We start from the raw sequence: 21,218 nt of genomic DNA, 5'->3' as shown, positions 1-21,218 counted from the left end.
AATATTTATGACAAGTGTGTAGCGGTTCATGTTGCATCATTCATTTCACACACTTCTGTATTGTTTTGCTTTTAGAGTTGATACTCGGCTAAGGCGTATTTTATTTATGCTAAATCAGGCTATTAGGTCTAAAATCTATTATTTACTACCGTATCTACTAAAGTCATATTATTATTTATAGGCAAGGGATCGCCTGCTAGGTGTAATTAATGGCCGAGAGTATGCGAGACGGTTTAGTACATTATACGAGCCAAACGAGTTATCCCTTGTCACAATATTTTGTCTTATTTATCATGAAAATAAGTAAGGGGCCTATTTTTGCGTCTGACTATTTAGTATTTTTTTCCTAATTTCATGACAAATACTTGTTTATAATTTAAATGATGGTACAAATATGAAACGCTACGCACCGATTTATGACATGTATTTAGATGTAGTGTAGTGTAGGTAACGTAGGTGAAACTACAGACATGTATCAGCTTATGATTATTAATAATGAGCGATAGTTTTTATATTAGAGTCTTATGAATACCTATTTAATAGTGTAACATACAGAGTACGATTTGCGTAGCGCGAGAGGCAACTTCAGAGTTTATCACAGAAGTACATCGGATTTCAACATTATGTCCTTAACTCGGAATTCTATCTGGTTTATCTTGTGGGCAATATAAAATAGCAGCTTGTCCTGCAATACCTATTAGAATTTATGGTATAGCCGTGAGGAAATTCGTCTTGTATTTTTGCGAAACGAAACTCTCCTAGTTGCAATATTGACTTGGGACTTAACAGTAACACCTGCGTAGATATTTTTTCATGTGTTTTACGACATTGTGAACTGATGGCATAGAAATGAGACCATCTAGACTATCTAGAGTAAGCGGCTGTAAGCAGAAAGTAAAGTACATTACATTACATATACAATTATTTGCGTATACCTGCAGATACGCCCTAAGAAGTCTTTTTTTCAAATATTTTTGACTTTGTTTGTGCACTAAATATAACGGCGCTATTGATGGACTCAAAAATATCTTGACATTGACTTTAAATCAATTTACTTGGTGTTTAGGTATTTTGGAACGCGTTAGTAGCTCTGTTTCGGTTACTTATGTACTACTGAGCATACATTGGCGCAAGTCATAAGAGTGTTGAAGACTTGTAACATTAAAGCCGCAGTGCAATACGTTCAATTTAGTTATTAAAGTGTAGTAAGTTCGTGTTCTTCTCTCACTCTCACTGAGCGTAAGCGTGAGCGAGATGGAAGTGCGCGCCCGGGAGCGCGGATATCATGTTTTTTAATTCTAATTTTTGTGAATTTTAAAAATGTTAAGAAGTAATCGCTGAGTTCCCTCAAGAATAATATTGCTCATTTTTAGAAATAATTTTCATATCTTCAGCTTTTGTGATTTTTCTTTAATAATATTTTATAGTGCTTTTTAGACCTATGATTGTGATATTTTTCTATAGAGCGAAAGTCAAAAACTCAGGATTCGAATCGCTGAAGTCCCTAGAGAGTTTCCTAATTAAATGTATGGCAGCCGTATTGTGATCCAAAAATGCGATACGAACTTTTTAAATCCGTTTCTGAACCTACTGCACCTTAAATAAGTTAAAATGTATTATTAATATAGAAACAAGCTTATTTACCAAAGCCAATACTTATACATTTACAATATTATTTGTGAGACATTTGTGAATCTAGTTTCCTTAGCAGTATTTTTATTTGATAAACATGTTTATCCAGTGCCTGTTTTTTATTAACATACCTATACCTACTGATAAGTGGTTTTCAATTTAGCAAACTGTAGGTAAACACGTTAGTTAGGTATCAATCTGTTTGGCCAGGAAAATATTATGATATGATCAAATTATGAAATACAATGGAATATTTGTCTATTAGGCTTTTATATTCATTGAGGTGAAGTAACAATTTCAACCTACATATTAAGGTCAGCTAGATACCAAATAAAGCCCTTCGAAATGTAACATCGACAGATTTGACTCGTTCTAATGATGATGCGTGAAGGGGCCGCGATCGCTTCCACTTTTATTGCGCTAACACTACATTTGAAGCTGTTTGATTGGATATACTGGGCAAAAAAATGCTTTCGTTAATAGATTTACTTCTGCTACGCTTCACTTAGACTCAGAGACATGTTTCTACTAGCTTTTGAAACTGTTAAAAAACTACTGTTAAGTACAGTCGCCATCAAATATAACGGAGCGTCCAAGGCGCTCACAAATATTTGAAGACGACCCTATTGTTAAGGCGTTAAACTGCTTCTTCTTTTATGAGCACGTTGCCATATATCTGATGGCGACTGTGTTACGATGGCGTAAACAATGTTTTTGCACCATTAGAACATGTCTTCCGTGGAAACGTAGCACTAGTAAGTATAAAAATAACCTGAAATTTGACTTGTTGTTTTCTACAGATCTCGCACTGGAGTAAGGTGACGTATGTTGTTTGTGATTATCTCAATATATGTGTTTTAAGAATGTGGTATGTTGTCAGCGCTGAGCGAGGGCCCACTGCTCAAGATGTCGGGGTACTGGTACCGCCTGGACGCGTGCTACGGTGGCAAGCGACGGTGGACGTGCGCGCGCGGCTGCGCGGCAAGACTGCACACGGCTGGGAAACGGCTCGTGTTCTCGGATCTGCGGCATCGCTGTAAGATCAACCACACGATCTGATCCACCTTCGAGTATGTGGCTCGAGATAGCCAGGTATTGTTACTGTTTACTGTTTTGATGTTTCCAACCAAGGCGTCGGAGTCATTAGCGCTGCTGGTAAACTGCTGGTATGCCCATTTTCTCTGACCTAAGGCGTCGGCACTAAATTGGGCACATTAGTTTTTTCATCTTTTTATCGGATAGATCTACCTATATGCATTGTAAACCTTTGTTTCATTTTGGAGCCGACATATAATGCAGTAACATAAGTTTATTTTTTTTTTGTCTTCCAACTTCCAAAGTGTATGCCATTATAAGTATTTTCTTAGTTCACGTAGATGGCAATGTGTAGATTACTAAGATAGCCAGGATTATTCAATCAAGGCGTGAATTAAATTCCATCATAGTTTTAATTACAAGCAGGACTTGTTTCGTATTTTGCTTAAAAATATGTATAGGTAACTTTTAGAACATATGAAAATGACTGATAATGTAAACATAATAAATAATTTTAAATATTAACCTCATTAAGCTTAAATGAAAATGTTTTCTATTCGATTAGAGCTTTGAACGCTGTGTAGGTTTCTCTTCTTGGTAATGATTATTTTTACCTTCCCAGCTTCGGCAGTAGGCGTAGTGATAAGATAAGGAAAATCAATTGATTTATACGTATCGTCTTGTTTGTATTTCATACATGCTTGTAAATAATTTGTTTTAGCATTTGTAACATTACGTTTCTTGTATTCTTGTGAAAATACCACATTTATATTTTATACTTGTGTAAATGGATCAATCAGACAATCGTTTTTAATCTGTATTTCGTTACATCTGAATACTCAATATAAAATTACTGATTGTTCTTTCATTAACCTCTACCTATTTTTTTAAACCGTAATCATTATTTTTTGTTTAATCTATCCTCATGAGCCCCTGCTTACAAAATGTTGTACATCTTCCACAATCTATTCCGAACTTTAATAGGGTAACTAGAAATTCCAACTTCAAAAACAAAACAGTTGCTTCTGGCTCTCAGGAGGCATAGTTATTTAGTAATTTTATATTAACGGTGGGGGTTTTCCAGTGCGCGTGATATACAACGAGACGGGGTACCCGAAGCTGATGCTGGACGGATACTTGTACCGGCCGCACAACGCGTACCGCAACCAGCCCAAGGTGCTGTGGTATTGCGCGGCGCGGGGCCGCTTCCAGTGCACGGCGACGCTGAGGACCTTCCATCGTGAGGTTGGTAGTGTCAAATACAACTGTAGTAGACTCCAACCACCCTAACTTTGACTTGGCCGTAACAATGCACTTATATATCCCAAAGGAGTGCTATACATGACAGGAAAACTTAGCGTGGTCCGACTCTAGTTATACACCCGTTTCATCATGGGCCATAGAATATACCGCCACTGCACCAAGAGAGCGCGACGAGGTTGGTGACCACAGGTGTAATTTTGTTTTTTAATGCTTCACCGCCAGCAGTACTATTGAGTTATATTATATTCGAGACCATTTTATACTATTCTCCTCAGAACTCCTGTACAATTTTTTGTACATAATCACAAAATATTTTAAAACTTTTATTGTGTTATTAAAGGTTCTAAATTCAAAATCAAATCAACTGCTTCTGGGTCTCACGAGGCTTGTTTCCTCACTCACGGGACAGAAAAGTAGATGATCCACTATACCACTAATTTATATAAGAAAGGTTACCTACTCAGTTAGAGAACTGTACTAAAAGTATAAGGGTCATGCCCGTTTTCAGGTTATATTGGCCTGTCATAGATAGGTGTATTCTACCGTGTGTGAGTCACCCGTCTATTCTACCATCTCTTGATGCTCAGTTCCTTCCTGTTTATATCTACACACATTCTATCGACTGTTGCTCTTAATACAGACAGTGTGATGTGTAACGTTAGATAAAGTTTGTCTTCATCTATGTGCAGGTGGTGGCCGTAGGGGGTGCGCACAACCACGCCGCCTGACCGCCGCGAGCGCGGGCGCCCGCCGCCTCGCGCCAGCTGTCCATGCGCCATCTCCATGAGCTGTTCAGATTGTACGGCGAGCGGCTAGCTGCGCCCGCCACTGGCTCCAGTACTTAGCTGCTCATACATTCCATAGCTGTTTCAGTCATGCTATGTCGTAGAGACATACTTGCCCAATAGTACGATTACAACTGCCACGAAACGCACCCTCGGTCGGTGTCAGTATCGAGCTTGTATTCCGTACTCTTCGGGTAAGTCTATTAAGAAATGGTAATCTTTCAACAGCTCGACATTTTTTCATGAGCTGCAAACGTAAATATCTATCGTATACTCGTCGAGTATGTCTCTACGGGTCGATGTGGCAAGAAAATCGTCTGTTTGCGTTGCGATATCTGAATTGGCGTCCTAATAGTGGTTCCTAGTCTAATCCATATCCTATAAAATCAGGGTACGGTTGTATTTAAATATCACAATTTTTATTACAATATGAGATATTCTGAAAGAATATCCTAATTGTATTTTTCTTAAATTACAGTTTTAATTATAACACGTCTCTCAAATTGGTATACTTTATACAGTGTCATCCCTAACGGCTGGATTCCTCCGTCATTATATCGTTCGTGTTGGGGCCCTATCGATAGGTACAGATCACTTGACAGTTCCTATTAATGTTTCATGTCGTGTGTTATTCCACCGCAAAGAAAAATTATGTGCCACAAATAATAAAATTATATCAAAATTTTACGAGTATTGTGTATACAATAGGTATTATTAGTAATTTAATACCAAGGTCTCGTTTTATCTTGTATCAAAATAAAACCATTTATTATATTTATATTGTAATAAATAATAATCGTATGATTGGACTATCAGATTTAAATTGTCTATTAACTACTAGTATAATGTATATTTTGTTATTTTTGACTGTCTTCGTTGTTTTGTTACTATACATTTTTAGATGGCAACCTATTTATTATTAGATGAATATTTAAAAAGATTCGATACAGGATGAACATGGTTTTAATTCACTCCTTTATTTAATACCCTATAGAAGTTATAGAACACACGTTGTACATTTATATTAGATACTAGTTTTCTTACGAAAGTGAACTAGCGTTCACCTTTCATTCGTAATATCCCACTAATTAATGAGTTGTATAGTAATGTAGTGAGTAATTTAAAATTCATTAGCCCTTACACGCCTCCCACATGCCAGGTTCCCACAGCCATCTGTAGCCGAACCCGAGAGGTTATTGACTGCTCAGATCAGGTTTTAGGCACCCGGCATGGTCACTAAAAGCGTGACCAATTTATAAAATGGACTGATACGGTCGCTTGATACAGCCCCGGCGATATACGTGCCTTCGAGGACGGGGAAGAATCTGTTGCTGCACGACGGGTACACGTTTTATTTGAAGAATTTGCAAGCTCATGGGAGGAAGCAGTGGTACTGCTCATCGCGGGACATGGCGGGGTGCCGGGCAGACGTGATCACGGCGCCGGCGGTGGGCCGGGAGGGCGACGTGCTGTTCCTGGTGCGGGGCCGGCATATACACCGCCCGCCCAATTACTACTTCACGCCGGATGGCAAGTACGTGCGTCGGAAGGACGTGTACCATCGGTACAGGTAGCCCGGACAAGCAGGGATCTAGAGCCCTTATTAAAAAGGCCTAAGCCTTTCTGCTGCAAAGGCCTTTTTTATAAGCTGAAGGCTTGACTAGTTTGGTATATTTAATATGCCAATGGATGGGTGCATTGATAAAAGTTGTCAAGGTTGATTGCTAGGTAGCTGAAACTTTATTTTCATTTGTGATATTTTATTTTGTATTTTTTTACATTTACCACAAATCGATTTTTTGGACTTTTTTTAAAAATATTAGTTAATTAATTTAAGGATAACTAAAGTTGCAATCATATGTATTTTTTTTGTGTTTTTATACTACTTTTTTATTGTATACATAGTTACGAGATTTTTATTGTTTTTTTTTCTACCAAGCAGCTTCTGACATTGTGATGAAAAATATTATTAAAGTTTTCATGAAATTTAGCGAAGTTCCTATAAAAATGAAAAGGTTTAAGAGAGTAAAGTATTAGGATACTTAATTAATTCATACATAGGTACTTAACGTTTTGTATAAATAATTAAATTATAATTTAAAGGCAGATTCGAGAGCAAACTGTTAAGTTTTTTATTAAATGACAGGACCTGTATTTTTTATACGAGTTCAAAAATGTTAAGTTAAACAATGTATTATTTTGTGTTACTTCGCTCATGTGACAAGTTTCAATTACATAAATATTATGATTAAAATATTGTTTTTTTAAGCTTTAACTTTAAGCGTTTCAGTCATCCCAAAATTATCATAGCTCCAGAAGCCGATTGAACGTGGGAGCCGCGCGGAAGCGAGCGCCGAGCGCCGACAGAGCGCGGCCTACACAGCCCCTGAAACATAATAATATAGATCTGTTTAGGCACAGTTTTCCTGATACTGCGTTGCAATACCGTATCCGGGAGCGACATGATTTGCGCAGTTGTGTCGGATCAATACGACCTATAAAGTTATGAAAGAAGAAACTTCGGCAGGGCACGGGATGTGGGCGTGCCAGCCTTCCGGGTGCAGCCTAGTTACGTTGAATGCCCTAATTTTGATATTTAGGTTGCCGGTTGTTACGTCCCCCCTCCCTCCTCGCCGCACGTGCGCGATGTTTACTTGTTTAGCTGCTAAGCTAAGATCATTGGCATTCCGTAGTTTGCGTATTTACCGGTATCTTACACGCGTATCGAGTTATGTAGGTATCTACACTAGTTAACTAGATGCTGGTTTTTTGTTTATGACAGAGCTCGATGTGAATGCCCGATGTTTAGGTAGGTATACTAGCTCGAATGACGTGGCCTACAGATAGCTATTAGTTGTGCCTACACAAAAAAATTAGGTAGTTATGGTAATCTCTGGTTAATTTATTATACGTATAGGGCTTTATAAGCCGGCTTTTTGTTTAAAATATGAATGTGTCTTTCAAATCGCAGGGTTTAAATGTTTAGTTAGAAACATACTATAGAACTATCACCACATATTATAAATAATTTCATTAAGTGTAGTAAATGGACCTATCCATTGAATTATTAATGTTAAAAATAGCAGTTGTCATAAGGTTTATTGTTAAAGTATGTCTCAACATCTAAAAACAATTTGATACTACGTAGGTAGTACGTACGATATTGTGTAAATACAGGCGTGCGCAAACCGTGAATGAATGGCAGTAGCCAACGCCAACATAAGCGGAGCCCTGTTCGCACGGCGCGTAGTAGAGTTGTCAGGCCGTTATCGCGCCGTTGCTGACGCTCCGGGACCACGTGAGCGAGTAAACAGCTATTTTTACTACACATTTCCTCCCGACAGTAACCTCTTCCCTAGTATAATTTGACCTTTAGATCCGTAATATCTGCGTAATCGCCGATAACGCATATACTGGTTCGCTTATGACGCAGTGATACGTGAGATCAGTGAATATCAACTCTGCTAGTAACTCACTTGTTACCTAACACATCGCCTTTGCTTAGGCGTACCAGCGTAAGGGTGATATCAGATTACTCACGCTTGTAGCAAACCTCTAGTTCAACTTATACCAGGGCCTAGTAGACAGTCGAGAAAAAGTTCTTCAAATTCGCTAGCAGGGCTTTAGGGCTAGGGTGTAGGTGTAGGGTGCGTAGAAGATGCGTAGGGCGTAGGGAGGCGGGTGTAGGTACTATATAAATTATGTAAGTCTATCTTACGTTAGGGCTATATTTAGCGTTGTATCAAACTGTGTTGCGATCACAACTGAAATTTCCTGCTACACATTTAATATGAAGACTAGGTACGTCGTTGTATTGTTGTAGGTTTCTTATTTATTTATCTTATTTAGTATCATTTGCATACACGTGGTGGAGTTCCAGTTTTCATTTGCATTTTTAGCCTACTGTTTTTTGTTGAAGTCTTTTAGGCACAGAACGGGTAATGAATTAGTTAACGGCAACCAGAAACCTGTTAGAAGATAAAGCTCTCTATTGGGCACTAAGATAAATTTTTTTGTATTTTTAACCCGTAACCTAGCGTAGAATAATAAAATAAAACACTTATCCGATCGAGGCCTTCCTAAATAAAACACTATCGCCACACGTGCTACAACTGTTTTATCTATACAAAATAAGTACGTATAGGTATATTATCTAGTCTTATAACTTAAAAAAGGACCAAAAAGTTTTTATAGGTAGGTTGCCAAGGTATTGTATCGGTCGGTCATTAAACCTCTATCCATGTTCTACAAACCAACACTTTCTGTTACGTAAACGGTAACCTTTCAAAAGCTTCATGTAACTACAAGAGCCGCGAGCCTAAGGTTTAGGTTATGTTTACGCTGTGGTGGTACCACCCTACGCGTGCGCGAGTGCCGCGAGTGGTGATGGGGCCCCAAATCGATAACGACCCAGAATCCCCAGCCCGTCTCCACTCGTCCCACGCGGGAGGGCCGTCTCGCGACTATAAAATATAACATCCCAATGCAATAATAAAGTCCTTTTTACGTTACCCTTGTTGTAATGTCTCCCCGCGAAAGTTTCTGAATGCGAAAATATGGCACTACATGTGTTTAGGAAGGAAGCGCTTGCCACCGCACCTAAGTCACGTAGACACGGTTTTATTTTGATGCCTTTGCCTGTTACAAATTTTATTTAAATGTAATAACATGTTTTGTACATAGTTATGGCAACTTTCTTTATGTTAAAAATTGATTCCATAATGTTTTTGGTTGCTGTCGTTTCGACCTCAATTAAGGATAAAACTTACGATTACTAAATTTGGTACCTTGGTTAGGTTAGTAAGGGTTAGTTAGGTAATGAATGGGATTCATTGCTCAGTTAATATTCCCTCTGAAGAACGTACCTACCAACTCAATAAATATTGTCTTCTGATTATAATTCACTCCTGCAATACTTTCCCGCAATAGTTATCGACGAAAAAGCCCATCAAATAAACAAATACTTAGATAACGAATCGAAAAAACCGCCGATGTGAAATCCCTCTGAAATATCGACAAGTCCTGCCATACTTATTGTTTTTGAATTTACTTGTTAATAAACATATCATAATTTATTAAGGAATTGTTTTATTTTGATACGTTGTTATTAAGTTGTCTTATAAATATGGTGTCGAGATTATAACAGTAATAAATATTTTACTAAGAAGCGAACGTTTTACAGCCAATACAAGCTCAGCCCCAACCCAAGAGGAAGCCAAATCAGTGGGGATCGTGACTGTCATCCCAGACGACGTAGTCAACTGCATTCTGACGGCGACGGATCAGAAACCACGCAAGCTGACCCGCGCCCAGCAACAACGACGCTACATGCAGAAAATCAGGGAAGACCCCGTGAAGGAAGCCGAAATGAGACGAAAAAACAAAGAGAGATACCACAGGACCAAGAAACTTGTAAAGGACTTGACCCCCGTCGAACTTAGGCAACAGAGAAATAGATGGAAGGCTAAAGCGAAACGGGCGTATGAAAGACTACAAAAACGTCGCACCTTGTGACTGCGATTCCCAAACTTTGTTCCAGTTAGGTTAGACTCTGACTCTAATGACAGTCAAGGGTTAACTGTTGACCCAGAGCTAATTAATTCCATACTAAACACTAGACACCAATCCGCACCAGGGCGACTCGAAAATTAATTATCATCCAAGCATAATATTTCTAACTCTAGAATCTAGATTCAACATGATAACCATTGATTGCTCAAAGAAATTTAAATTACACTTAGACTTATATTTTTTAATCTTAAATTTAATTCTTATTTTAGTAGGTACTATTACGATTATAGGAAATATTATTTGTAAGTTATGGGACAAAGTTATATGGGCATCGAATATAATTTTTGTTACTAGGCAATTAAATATTCTTATTATTGTTCCTGCATTAGCGATTGCGCATAGTGCTCGAATCGTATCTCGAAAATATCCACTTTTGAAACCGAGTCGTTATTAGTACGGAACCCATTTTTAAACCGTTTTAAGATTAATGTTATTTGCGCTATCGTGGAAACCCATAAGATTTGTAAGTTCGTGAATAAATAGCATGTCTACGAGAACCTTCCAGAAATGGGCCCCTGGAACAGGCTTCAATCTCTAAGTAAAATAGCGTTTAGCATTGGGTCATTCGTGTCACGCAACAAATGGCATTGTTATCGTTCGTGTTGGTCCCGCTGTGAAACAAGTGATATTATAAAGCTTAGATCGTTCTTGTATTATACAGGATGTTTATTCAGTTAGGGGAATCGGAAACTAAAAGAGAACAAGTAACCAGGGCGACGAATGCGGCGGCAGGAGCACGGCACACCTGTCATTACATTTTATAGGCGGTTAAGCATAAATACAGCTAGACTTCATTTTATTTTTTCGGTTCTTTTTCTCTGTGATTTGGTTCTGACATTGTGCGTAATTTTTTTAAGTTTAGGCCTTTTATTTTGAAGTTCACGATTTACATTTGATGATTCGGTTATACGATGATTATGTATTATGACTAATGAATAACATATTTGTTTTGTACTTTATTTCGTCGTTATCGAAATTGCAGTAAATTTTAGAAGCGTTAAGCATCATTGACATCCGGTAAGATGTAGCTGCGAGATGAGAGTTAGGTAAATCTGTTGCGTTTAGCATTTAGCCATAACGACTGCAGAATTAAGTTTATTTGAATTTATTCTATAATAAGTAACCAATTTGAACCGAGTGCAAAGTTTGCGTAAGAGACAAATTTTTTGTTCAATATATTATAAAAAAGAAATCATTTCAAAAGAAATTATAAACCCCCAGAGGGGATTTTATTTCAAACTGGTTACTTGTATTTTTTTTTTAAAGATATGAGTGAGGTTAGGTGGGCCGAGGATTATATATTATGTTACATTATTGATTCGATTTGTTATCCAGCTTTTTTAACGATATCACACTAATTTAAGTTCCGTAACTATTTGTTTTGACAGCAAAAATGTGTCTGATCGTCTGCCTACCTGCACCGTTTTTGCATTTTACAATTATTTACAGACAAATTGTTTTTTTTTGTGCGTTATTTTAATAACGTTAGTTGAATGTTACACTTGCTTGTGTTTAGTTTGAATTTAGTGTTAATTTGAAATGCGACATGAAATAAAATTTCCATTGATTATATTAGACTCGATTTTGATTATTTACTATCCCGTTTCACTAAAAATTCAAGTTTAAATAAATACTATAATAAACAGGACTGGATTAAGCAAACCATGCCATGTCTTTGTTGTCAAACTAGAAGCTTCATAATTTAGTAACTCGTACACTCATCTGCAAATATCGATACGAAAACAGTGCCATAAACATGTATACTCGACCTTATTGCCCATATATTATGGTAGTGTATACATATTTTTGGCACTTTGTCTGTATCGATATTTTTAGACGTGACCGTACCTACCTACACCACGACCAAAACCGTATCGATTTAAATTTTAGTTGGATATATTTGGCCACCGTAACGTTCTAATGCGGTGGTCGGCAAAAGTTTAAGAAGCGAGCCAATTAATTACAGTAGAAATCATAAATTTTTAGGAAACTCAAAGAACCGCAACGGCTGTTTCTAGTGGTCTAGGAATGATTAAAGCCGGGGTTTGACGACCCCTGCCCTCATCCAAATGCCGTCATTTTGAGATGCTTAGGTTATATTTCTTTACGTATTTGCGAGTGGAAGCTTGGTAGGTTAAATTGGAAGGTGTATATAGTACATTGACTGTTGTAGTGTTGGTTTCGTGGCGCACTTGCTGGCTGGTCGCGCGCCGCCGCAGCACGGCGCTCAGGCACGCTCCGGCGTGCCGGCTCTCGGTGCAGTCCCGCCGCTGTGACTGCCAGCTCAGCAAACTGGCCAACGGATTAGGCAAAGATATATTCGAGAACAAGTAAGCCCTAAATGTGTTTAAGGGTGATGGTGGTGTTTTATAGCTGTAAAGGTGAAGGTTGATTGCCATCGTCATTGCGATTATGGAGATTGGAGGGTTGTTATCGCCGGAGAGACCAGGGGGCCTAGTCAAGATGATAATCGTACATTGACAAACGCCAAATGAAAATAAAAAAATATGATTGGGATCCGGATCGGGATGACTGATGCTACGAAAAGTCAAGTGTACATTCCCATATATTATTTGAGTTTCGCTTCGACTGGCGTTTTCTATCAATGTTTGTCATCTTGGCTACCCCTAGTACCATAATAATCATGCTCATCGGTTTATACCTACTAGCATACCAGTAGGTACAGGTTTTATGATCACATCTGTGGTCGTATCTTAAGGGACAGAGATCAAGATCGATGGCAATAACAATTAACTGTGTCACCGCACCGTCGTTACAACTGTTGTTAGACAGAGATCAGTTTGGCTTTAGAAGCCAAATAGGTAGTGAGTATATTATGCAAGTTAAAATAAAAATACATTCCATGATAACTTAACCGTCCTATTCTATATTTCGATTGCGAGTGCTTAGCACCCTTTGATTTTATGAACTGTTTAGCACTGGACCGTTAACTTGTTAAATACCATAGGTTGACTGCTATTCCGATCCATAACAATGTGATAAATAGGTATAAAATAAAATAACAAATATCAAGTTTTCTGCTAATTTTTACGTGCGAAAGCTAGGCTATTGGAATTTGGAATAATTCCAACGGTTTGAACCGGATCACTTAATGAAGTTTGAAATTATGTAACTCGTATCTGGTTTAAAGCCTGAAGCCAATTCCACTGTTTATATCAAACGAGTACCTTCACGTTATTTCTGGTACATATTTACATCACTTAGTTAAATTAAGATTAGAGTAATTCTATCATATTTGCTACAACGATAAAGTTATAGACATCTTCACAGGCAGTCATTAGACTTAATTGGCACAGCCACATAAATGCACTTTCGATCGATAGCGAGCGTTCAAGTAAAATAGTGGAAACTTATCTGCAATGGCCTTTTATTTGTTCCTTAATCCGTGTCATTAAAATTAGTCGACGGTGAGTTTTTTTTTGTTATTATTCCGAAGTTGAACTACGTATGAGAACGATATTACAGCATTTGTGCATTGGTTGTGTGTAGGACGGGCCCGCTACCTGATGACAGCGCGTGGCGGGCGGCTGCTGTTCTACGAGGGCAACACGTATTTCATCAACTGCAGCCGGCGGCGCAGCAGCACGCGCCAGCTGTGGTACTGCTCCTCCCGCAAGTCCCGCAACTGCCCCGCCTCCGTGCTCATCATGAACAACACCGTGCTCGGCCAGGCGCCCATACACACGCACCCGCCCAAAATATCCAGCACATACTTCGGGGCCAAAGAATACTGCTGAGCTGGTAATTTGTTTAATGCGGGCGTGAAACGCAAATTAAATTGAGTGGGGGACTCCCAATGTGTTTCTGAACGACTACGCGAAGAGCCTCTGGAGAATTACAATCCTTTATTTACACGTACGTATTTCCATATTATCTTGCTGAAGCTAAAGGAATAAAACTATGTGCCAAATTAAGTTGTGAATCGATTTTAAGTGCAATAATAGGAATTATATGGATTTAAAAACCCGCCACAGGCCTGAGTTAGTCAAGCTATATGTAGTGTTAATGAATTAAAACTTTCAATATTACCGCCTCAAGCATGACATGTTTATGCCATAAATTATTAAACATTGAATATGTAAGATCAATAAAAACATTGTATTGAGATGCGCTGAAATAGCGTTATCATTTGCGAGGGATAGCGCGGCAGGGAGAGATCGGGGGCGTGGCCGTAATTTTCTAGTCTTAGTTATAGAAATAGGAAAGTACAAAATTTATATTAGCCTATCTTGGTGAATATTTTATTGACAGAGCTTAGTAGAGAATTAGTTAATACGTCGATGTTACAGTGCCAAACCCTTGCCAATATGTGTATTGTTGTTAGCGAACTTGATGTAAGATAGTATTAAGATTAAGGGCCTTAGAAGTAAGGCAAAGCGCATGTTTTTATGTGAGGCAGATGCCTACCTGCCCGTTCGGGGAACTAACAAAAAAGAACGTCTAGACGTCCTGTCTTTGGGCGCTTTTTCTATTTAAAAGGTTTTTGTGAAAGACTTCGATCGCATACAATGTTCTAGGCCCAGCCCAGGGCAGGTAGTCGAATCGTCATTGAGCATTAAATACTACTTTATTCAGTAGATGTAAAGCTTTCTTTTCGTATAATGACGATCTCAGACGCTTAGCAGGCTGGATGTAGTCACGTTTTTTGTCATCGCAGCCCTTATTTTTGTTACCATTTCGTGAATGTAAAAAAAAAATCGATACACCTGCCGTACTTTAAAAATACGTACTTATAGGTATTGTTAAGTAAGTTTTAGGGTTTTGTTGTTTTTTTTTTAAATATCATTCTAAATGATGTTTTACATTCAGCATCCCGTTAGCGTTTTTGTGGTCTAGTCATTATGAGAAGGAAAGTAATTTAGAGCAATTTAAATGTAACTTATTTATGATAAGAATGTTGCGTCACTTACAACATGTACATAAAAAAGATCTCTACCGCATTTATAGCTAACCCGTGAAACTAGTGGTATGGCCAGTGTATATACCCGTACGCATTTGCCCACTAATTATATGTTAAAAATAAGTTAATTTGCCGCGGCGGACTTTAACCTAGGGCCGGCCGTGACACAGCGCTGGGTTTCGTTGGGAACCGTGATTACTAGCAAGTACAAAATCTACTCGACGTACTCTACTGATATACTCATGATAAATCTTAACGCTTCGTTAACGTTCCCTTGTTCTAAATGGTTTGTAGTAATTCGGTATGGTGTGTTGTATGATTTTAATTTTATATACGAATTTATGTCACAATTAGATTGGTATACATTTGAGATTAAGATTATTGTCATTCTCTTTCAAGTGTATTTTCTTTCTAAATGTAATTTACTAGTACAGTCAGCATCAAAAGTAGCGGATCAAGCAACGCTTCAAAAGTATCTACCATTCTGTAACAGCTTAACAAAGAGTGGTGATTCTATATGAAGAACAATTTAGACTGTAAAATACTCGTATATACTTTAGAACGTGAATTTTAGAGATTTTCCTACATTTAGAAAATTTATCCGGAATATCAGATACTTTTGGTGCGTTGTTTCATTCGCTACTTTTGATGCTGACTGTACACAGGTAGGCACTTAAAGTTGTGAATACGGTAATGAAAAAAAACATATTAAACGTGTTAAACCAACATGTTAATTCATATTAAAGCTATTGTTAGATGTTTAGTATTACACAATGTCATTGTCGCGATAGAAGAAAATCATAAGACGTGTGGTATAAGCGCGACTAACAAATCTGATGGTAGCGCGTATCGTATACTGGCTCTATCTGACAGTACCTATACCTACTTGACAAGAGGGTTATGGGTTAATTTATCGGTTATAATGTGATAAACTTATGCCTCCTACATTTTGGGCAAATTAAACCCACCAAACACGTTTACCAGGGCGGACTTTACGTATTTTGACAGTAAATGGCTACAATAATGTTCACTCACGGAGGCGAAAAATTGGGGCGTGTACACGTGGCTAAATATAATACAACAACATAGTATTTTAACGACCCCGACTAACTACACGCTTTGGTTATATTTAAATTAGTAATTGAAAATCAATGGATGAAGTAAACGTAGGTGCTTGAGTTTTAAATAACCTGTTGCTAGTCATTGTTCACCTTGTGTTATTTAATAATTACGATGGTCATTGTAGAATTTTAATAATAAATATTACCAGTTGTTTAATTTTAATCCTTGTTAGACTTATTTTTAGCCGTTGAGATGATTTTTACGATGTTTAAGTTAATAATGTACGAGTGAAATCTCCTGCATGCTATTTTATGTATAAAATCACACTGCTGAATTTGGGATTTGTCATGTATTGGCATGTTGTATTTTTATGGTTTCATATTATAGGGTGCGGTCACGTCTGAAATAATCAATACGGACTAAGTGGCAAAAACATGTATACACTAACTTAGTATATGGGCAATAAGGTCGTGTATACATATTTTTGGCACTTTTTTCGTACCGATATTATCAGACGTGACTGTACAAAATTATACATTTAGTATGAAAATCATCTGTCAATCATAAAAGTGTACAGATTTCAGTAATGTATTAAGAGCTCGTCTAAATTAACTTCGCATCGATTCGAATAGAGCAAAGCAAGGGAGTGCCATTATAAACATCATATCTTCATAATTTGACATGAATGAAGATATTGCCACACTTTTTCATTACAAATGCCGTGGAGAGTTATCTCTATAATTTATACATAGATGTCATCGTGTTCAAGTCGACATGGTATGCAGCTTCATACAGTTGCAGTCTTTACTGAATTTCATTGTAATTTTAAATCTCGATTGTACGGCTATTTGTATTTGCGCAAATATGGCTGCGTCACTTTCATTTCTGATATAAAGAAAATATGTAGATGCAACACAAACAATGCCATATGACTAGCGAGTTAGTGACGGCATAACAAATGCGTCTATGTTTATAGTATGACTGATAATATACCCATTAATTTCGTGTTTGAAGGACCATAACAAAAATATCTGGTACAGACATCAGCATTCATATTCTGCTGTTGTTATTTGTGATATTGTACCTATTATACTTATCATTTGACCGGTTTTCTTATTGATTTTCCAAAAATTTCCGAGGTTAACGACACATCAGGAAATATTTAAAAAAAAAACCTTTAATACTAACAACAATACGAAAGTTTTACGTTATCGGTAATGGATTAAATTATAAGAGAATTTTAATTTCAATACCATTACGTGTTACGTTCCAAGTATTTGAAATAAAGTAGTCAACAGCTGTATCGGAAGCAAGGGCCGAGAACTGGTAAACATCTGGTACATAGTACTCAGGCATTCTGTACCGTTACGGTGAATAAACTATAATTAGTGCGTGCCACCCGTCATATTTAAATGTTCGTAACGCTTTTTATGTCAGAATATCTATATTATACCCGATTTACCATTATGATTACATTGTATGGAATTTAAGTAGGTACAGATATTTATTTGTGACACAAGCAATACGACATAGCAACGGTTGATGCATACGTCTTATCTCATCCACAGGAGTCAAGGGGTTTGTAACTTTAAGTATAGTAGGCTAAAGTTGCAAATCCTAATTTCCTTGAAATGGAGTTACTAGGTTTGTGAGTGACGATGATACATATGTGTATGACGCGACGATTGAATTGAACGTGAATTGGAACGTATTCTTAGTTGTTTGTACAGTCAACTGCAAGTCAATTTGGTTGTTAAGTCAGCAAGCTAAGCAACTTTTGTTGCTGCTTGTACTTTGTACCTATTATTAAGTATTAAAACAGTACCAACACTACCAACAGTATATAAAATACAAAGGAGAAGTTATCCCTTTGAGTCAAGCTTTGCAATCTTGCCGTAATTAAAATATTAAATGTATGTATGCAGACATATATGTATATTGAATCTCAAACTTAGCGTATAAAATCGTTATCGCAGTTTTATTATTAAGTCTAATGAAGCAATAGTAGTGTAATACTACAAACACTTTGATAACTAGTTATTATTAAACTATGATGTTTATTTCCTGTTGCCTAAATGACTGATAAATGCTATATTTTGTATCCCGCCTAAAGTTTTTTCTGTATTATTGGGTAGCGTAATGATTGTAATATGTTATTAATATAATAGTTGTACCATGTCAATATTTTCGATAGAATTTTGATCTCATTACAGTGATCTAATTTTCCGTTTTTAATGTTGTTTTATTTCACACTATCTCTTGTATGTATATATTGAGATGAAAAAATAGATTTGACCGAAAAACCTTATAAAATTAAAAGTTTTTTATTGATTAACAAATAAATATAGGACTTTATCACACAAATTGACTAAGTCGCACAGCTCAATAAGGCTTGTGTTGTGGGTACTTAGACAACGATATAATATGTAATATATAAATATTTATAAATACTCAAATACATAGAAAACACCCATGACTCAGGAACAAATATCTGTGCTCATTACACAAATAAATGGCCTTACTAGGATTTGAACCCACAAGGCCAGACAGGTCGTCAAATAAATAAATGAATGAAATCTTTAGGTACCTACCTATAGTTATTAAATTTCGTGCCTGGAGCAGTTTTTGATTGACGTTAATATTTTTGTCCATTTGCTAGATTCAATTGACAAGTGTTATCGAATTTTCTCTTTCTATATGTAGGTGTTTAATTGTTTATATATATCTACGTATCTAATTATTTAGCCTCTTATTATCCAAATGAGTCAATTGGCAAGGTTAGCGTGTATGCATAAAAGAGACTCAATGTTTTAGAAGTAGGTACCATAATTATTATACATGGATGTAATTGTATGCCTTTTAACATGGGGTTCCCTTAGCTAGGTAGTGGTGATGTGGTGCCCTAAAAACCTTATAATTTAGGACCTACCCCTTCAAAAACAATTGAACACCTGTGGTAGTGAGTAACTGAAGCATGAAAGGTGCTTGTGTAAAACATTTCAGTATTATTGTCATATTACGTCCTTACTTGACTTAAAGCATTTCAACGGGACACAAATCTACGAGACTTATAAACAATAAAACATGGACCGCATGGTATTGGCAACGTTTTATTCCTATCTCGCTATTACAGAGAAATCAATATAATCAGTTCAGATGAAAACTAGAAAAAGTGAGTAGGCATGTTAATTGAGAACACATGCGTGAGAAAGCGGTATTATCAATATGTAGACTATTCTAGCTCACATGGCTCGCACAGTTACACAGCTGTTCTTATTACTTGCCGAAGAGATTCATAAAGTCCTACCACTGTAGCTGGGACCGTAAGAGGGAAGAAAACCACGCGATCGTCCATACAAAAAGAGAAAACGTTTTTCCACTTCTAAATATTTTCCATTCTCCATGATTTTTTAGTATGTTATTGACACAGTGAAAAACTTGGTTTAAAGGTTTTCCTTTTTTTTCAATTTTTACAAAACAAAAAAAACTATTAAAAAAAAAGCGTAATCTATAAACCTAGAAAATATTATGCTGAAGCGATCGACATCAAAATCAAAGTGATTTGTTAAGATTTTGTTAGTGGAAACCGTTTTCTGCCGAAATGGAATTTCATAGAAAATTACCGTTACTTCGTTCGATTCAACATTAACTACCTCTCGTGTCGAATAATGGTCCCTCTGACAGTCTATTTATATGGAGTAGCGGTTACGTAACATTTTTTTTTTAAATTTTTTGGAAGTTTAGCTCATTATCTTATTTAGAAACCAAAGTAGTAAAGACCATCATTCGACGGGAGAGGAATAAAGGAAACCACTGTAACTATCAGAAAGCGCACGCGGGTTTACGTGAGCATTCTTATGTATTTATTTATTTAGGTTTGCAAACAGGTGTAATACAAAAAATACTTATAAATGACAAGTTATGAAATAAGATTGCTTGAGAATACCCAATTACAGGCAAACACGGCACGCGTGTAACAAATGTTGCTTTATACATATGTTTTTTATCCTAAGTACTTATTATAAATAAGGTAATGCTGGAATTAGTAGAATACAGAAAATAAGCTAAGTAACTAGTGACATTGGTGCTATCTGTAGTCTAAGTTAGTACAGGTTTACACTTTTTACGTTAGGTTTTCTAGGAAGCAAGTGAGTGCACAAATGATAAATTGTAAACAATTACAGCACATGTTTTGAAATTACGATTTTGTCTTAATTCTATGTAATTTATTTATTAGATTAGAAATATAGCGTTAATAAAGAGGTAAGAGTGTGCGACTATCAATCCAGAGGTCGCGGGTTCAAACCCCGGCTATATCATTTGATATAAACCAGTCGCTTTTCGGTGAAGGAAAACATCGTATTACCTTATTGAGCTTACTGTGGGACTTAGTCAATTTGTGTAATAATGTCCTATAATATTTATTTATTTGTGCCAACGCCGATTATCGGGATTAGTTGCCAAGCGATCCCAAAGTCCCATGAGCCGTGGCAACAAGCCAGGACAAACGCTAGGAAGAAGAAACTTATAGAAATAACCCGTAGAAATAAATGGCTTGGGTGTTTCTGTAGCTTACCAAGCATTCTTCGGCGAATTATATGTAGGTCTACCATATCTGAGCTTGTTGGTAAGAAATTATTGTTGCTAATTATGGAGCCCTTAGACTCGAAAGCTTGCCTGTATGTAATTTATGTCTGTTACACAAGATTTAGTTCCAAAAGTGTAACAGCGACATCCTTGCAACCTTGTGCATAGAGAGTTATACTGGTTTGGTTTTCGCTTACCATCAGGTGATCCGTCTGCTCGTTTGCCTCCTCTACCATAAAAAAAAACTTACCCGTAGCAAGGTGTAGAAAGCACTCGCCTAGCCAGAGTAGTAAGTCTTGGCTTTGTTATTTACAAAACTTACCGATTCTGAGCGATTTCACATTTTCTACGGATCGGATTTC

The 21,218-nt window shown here is 37.0% G+C and overlaps 1 protein-coding gene across 40 annotated transcripts in view; it reads left to right on the top strand.

The window, feature by feature from the left end:
• LOC133515885 (protein tramtrack, beta isoform) overlaps window positions 1-21,218 on the top strand; it is a 526,149-nt gene that overhangs the window by 43,717 nt on the left and 461,214 nt on the right. The window contains exons 5-6 of one of the 40 annotated variants that reach the window (XM_061848464.1): window positions 12,460-12,616; window positions 13,797-18,496. The exons of 35 other annotated variants lie outside the window; for them this stretch is intronic. In XM_061848464.1, the coding sequence (XP_061704448.1) occupies window positions 12,460-12,616; window positions 13,797-14,052 (413 nt within the window). In that variant the 3' untranslated portion in view covers window positions 14,053-18,496. Of the gene's footprint in view, window positions 1-2,512; window positions 2,707-6,002; window positions 6,970-9,897; window positions 11,862-12,459; window positions 12,617-13,796; window positions 18,497-21,218 lie in introns of those variants that run through there. 4 more of the 40 variants (XM_061848502.1, XM_061848467.1, XM_061848482.1 and 1 more) reach the window with 4 other exon arrangements.

Source organism: Cydia pomonella, chromosome 3 (genome assembly GCF_033807575.1).
Source record: "Cydia pomonella isolate Wapato2018A chromosome 3, ilCydPomo1, whole genome shotgun sequence".
In the NCBI taxonomy this organism is placed as follows: domain Eukaryota; kingdom Metazoa; phylum Arthropoda; class Insecta; order Lepidoptera; family Tortricidae; genus Cydia; species Cydia pomonella.
This window is presented reverse-complemented; position numbering and strand designations above follow the sequence as displayed.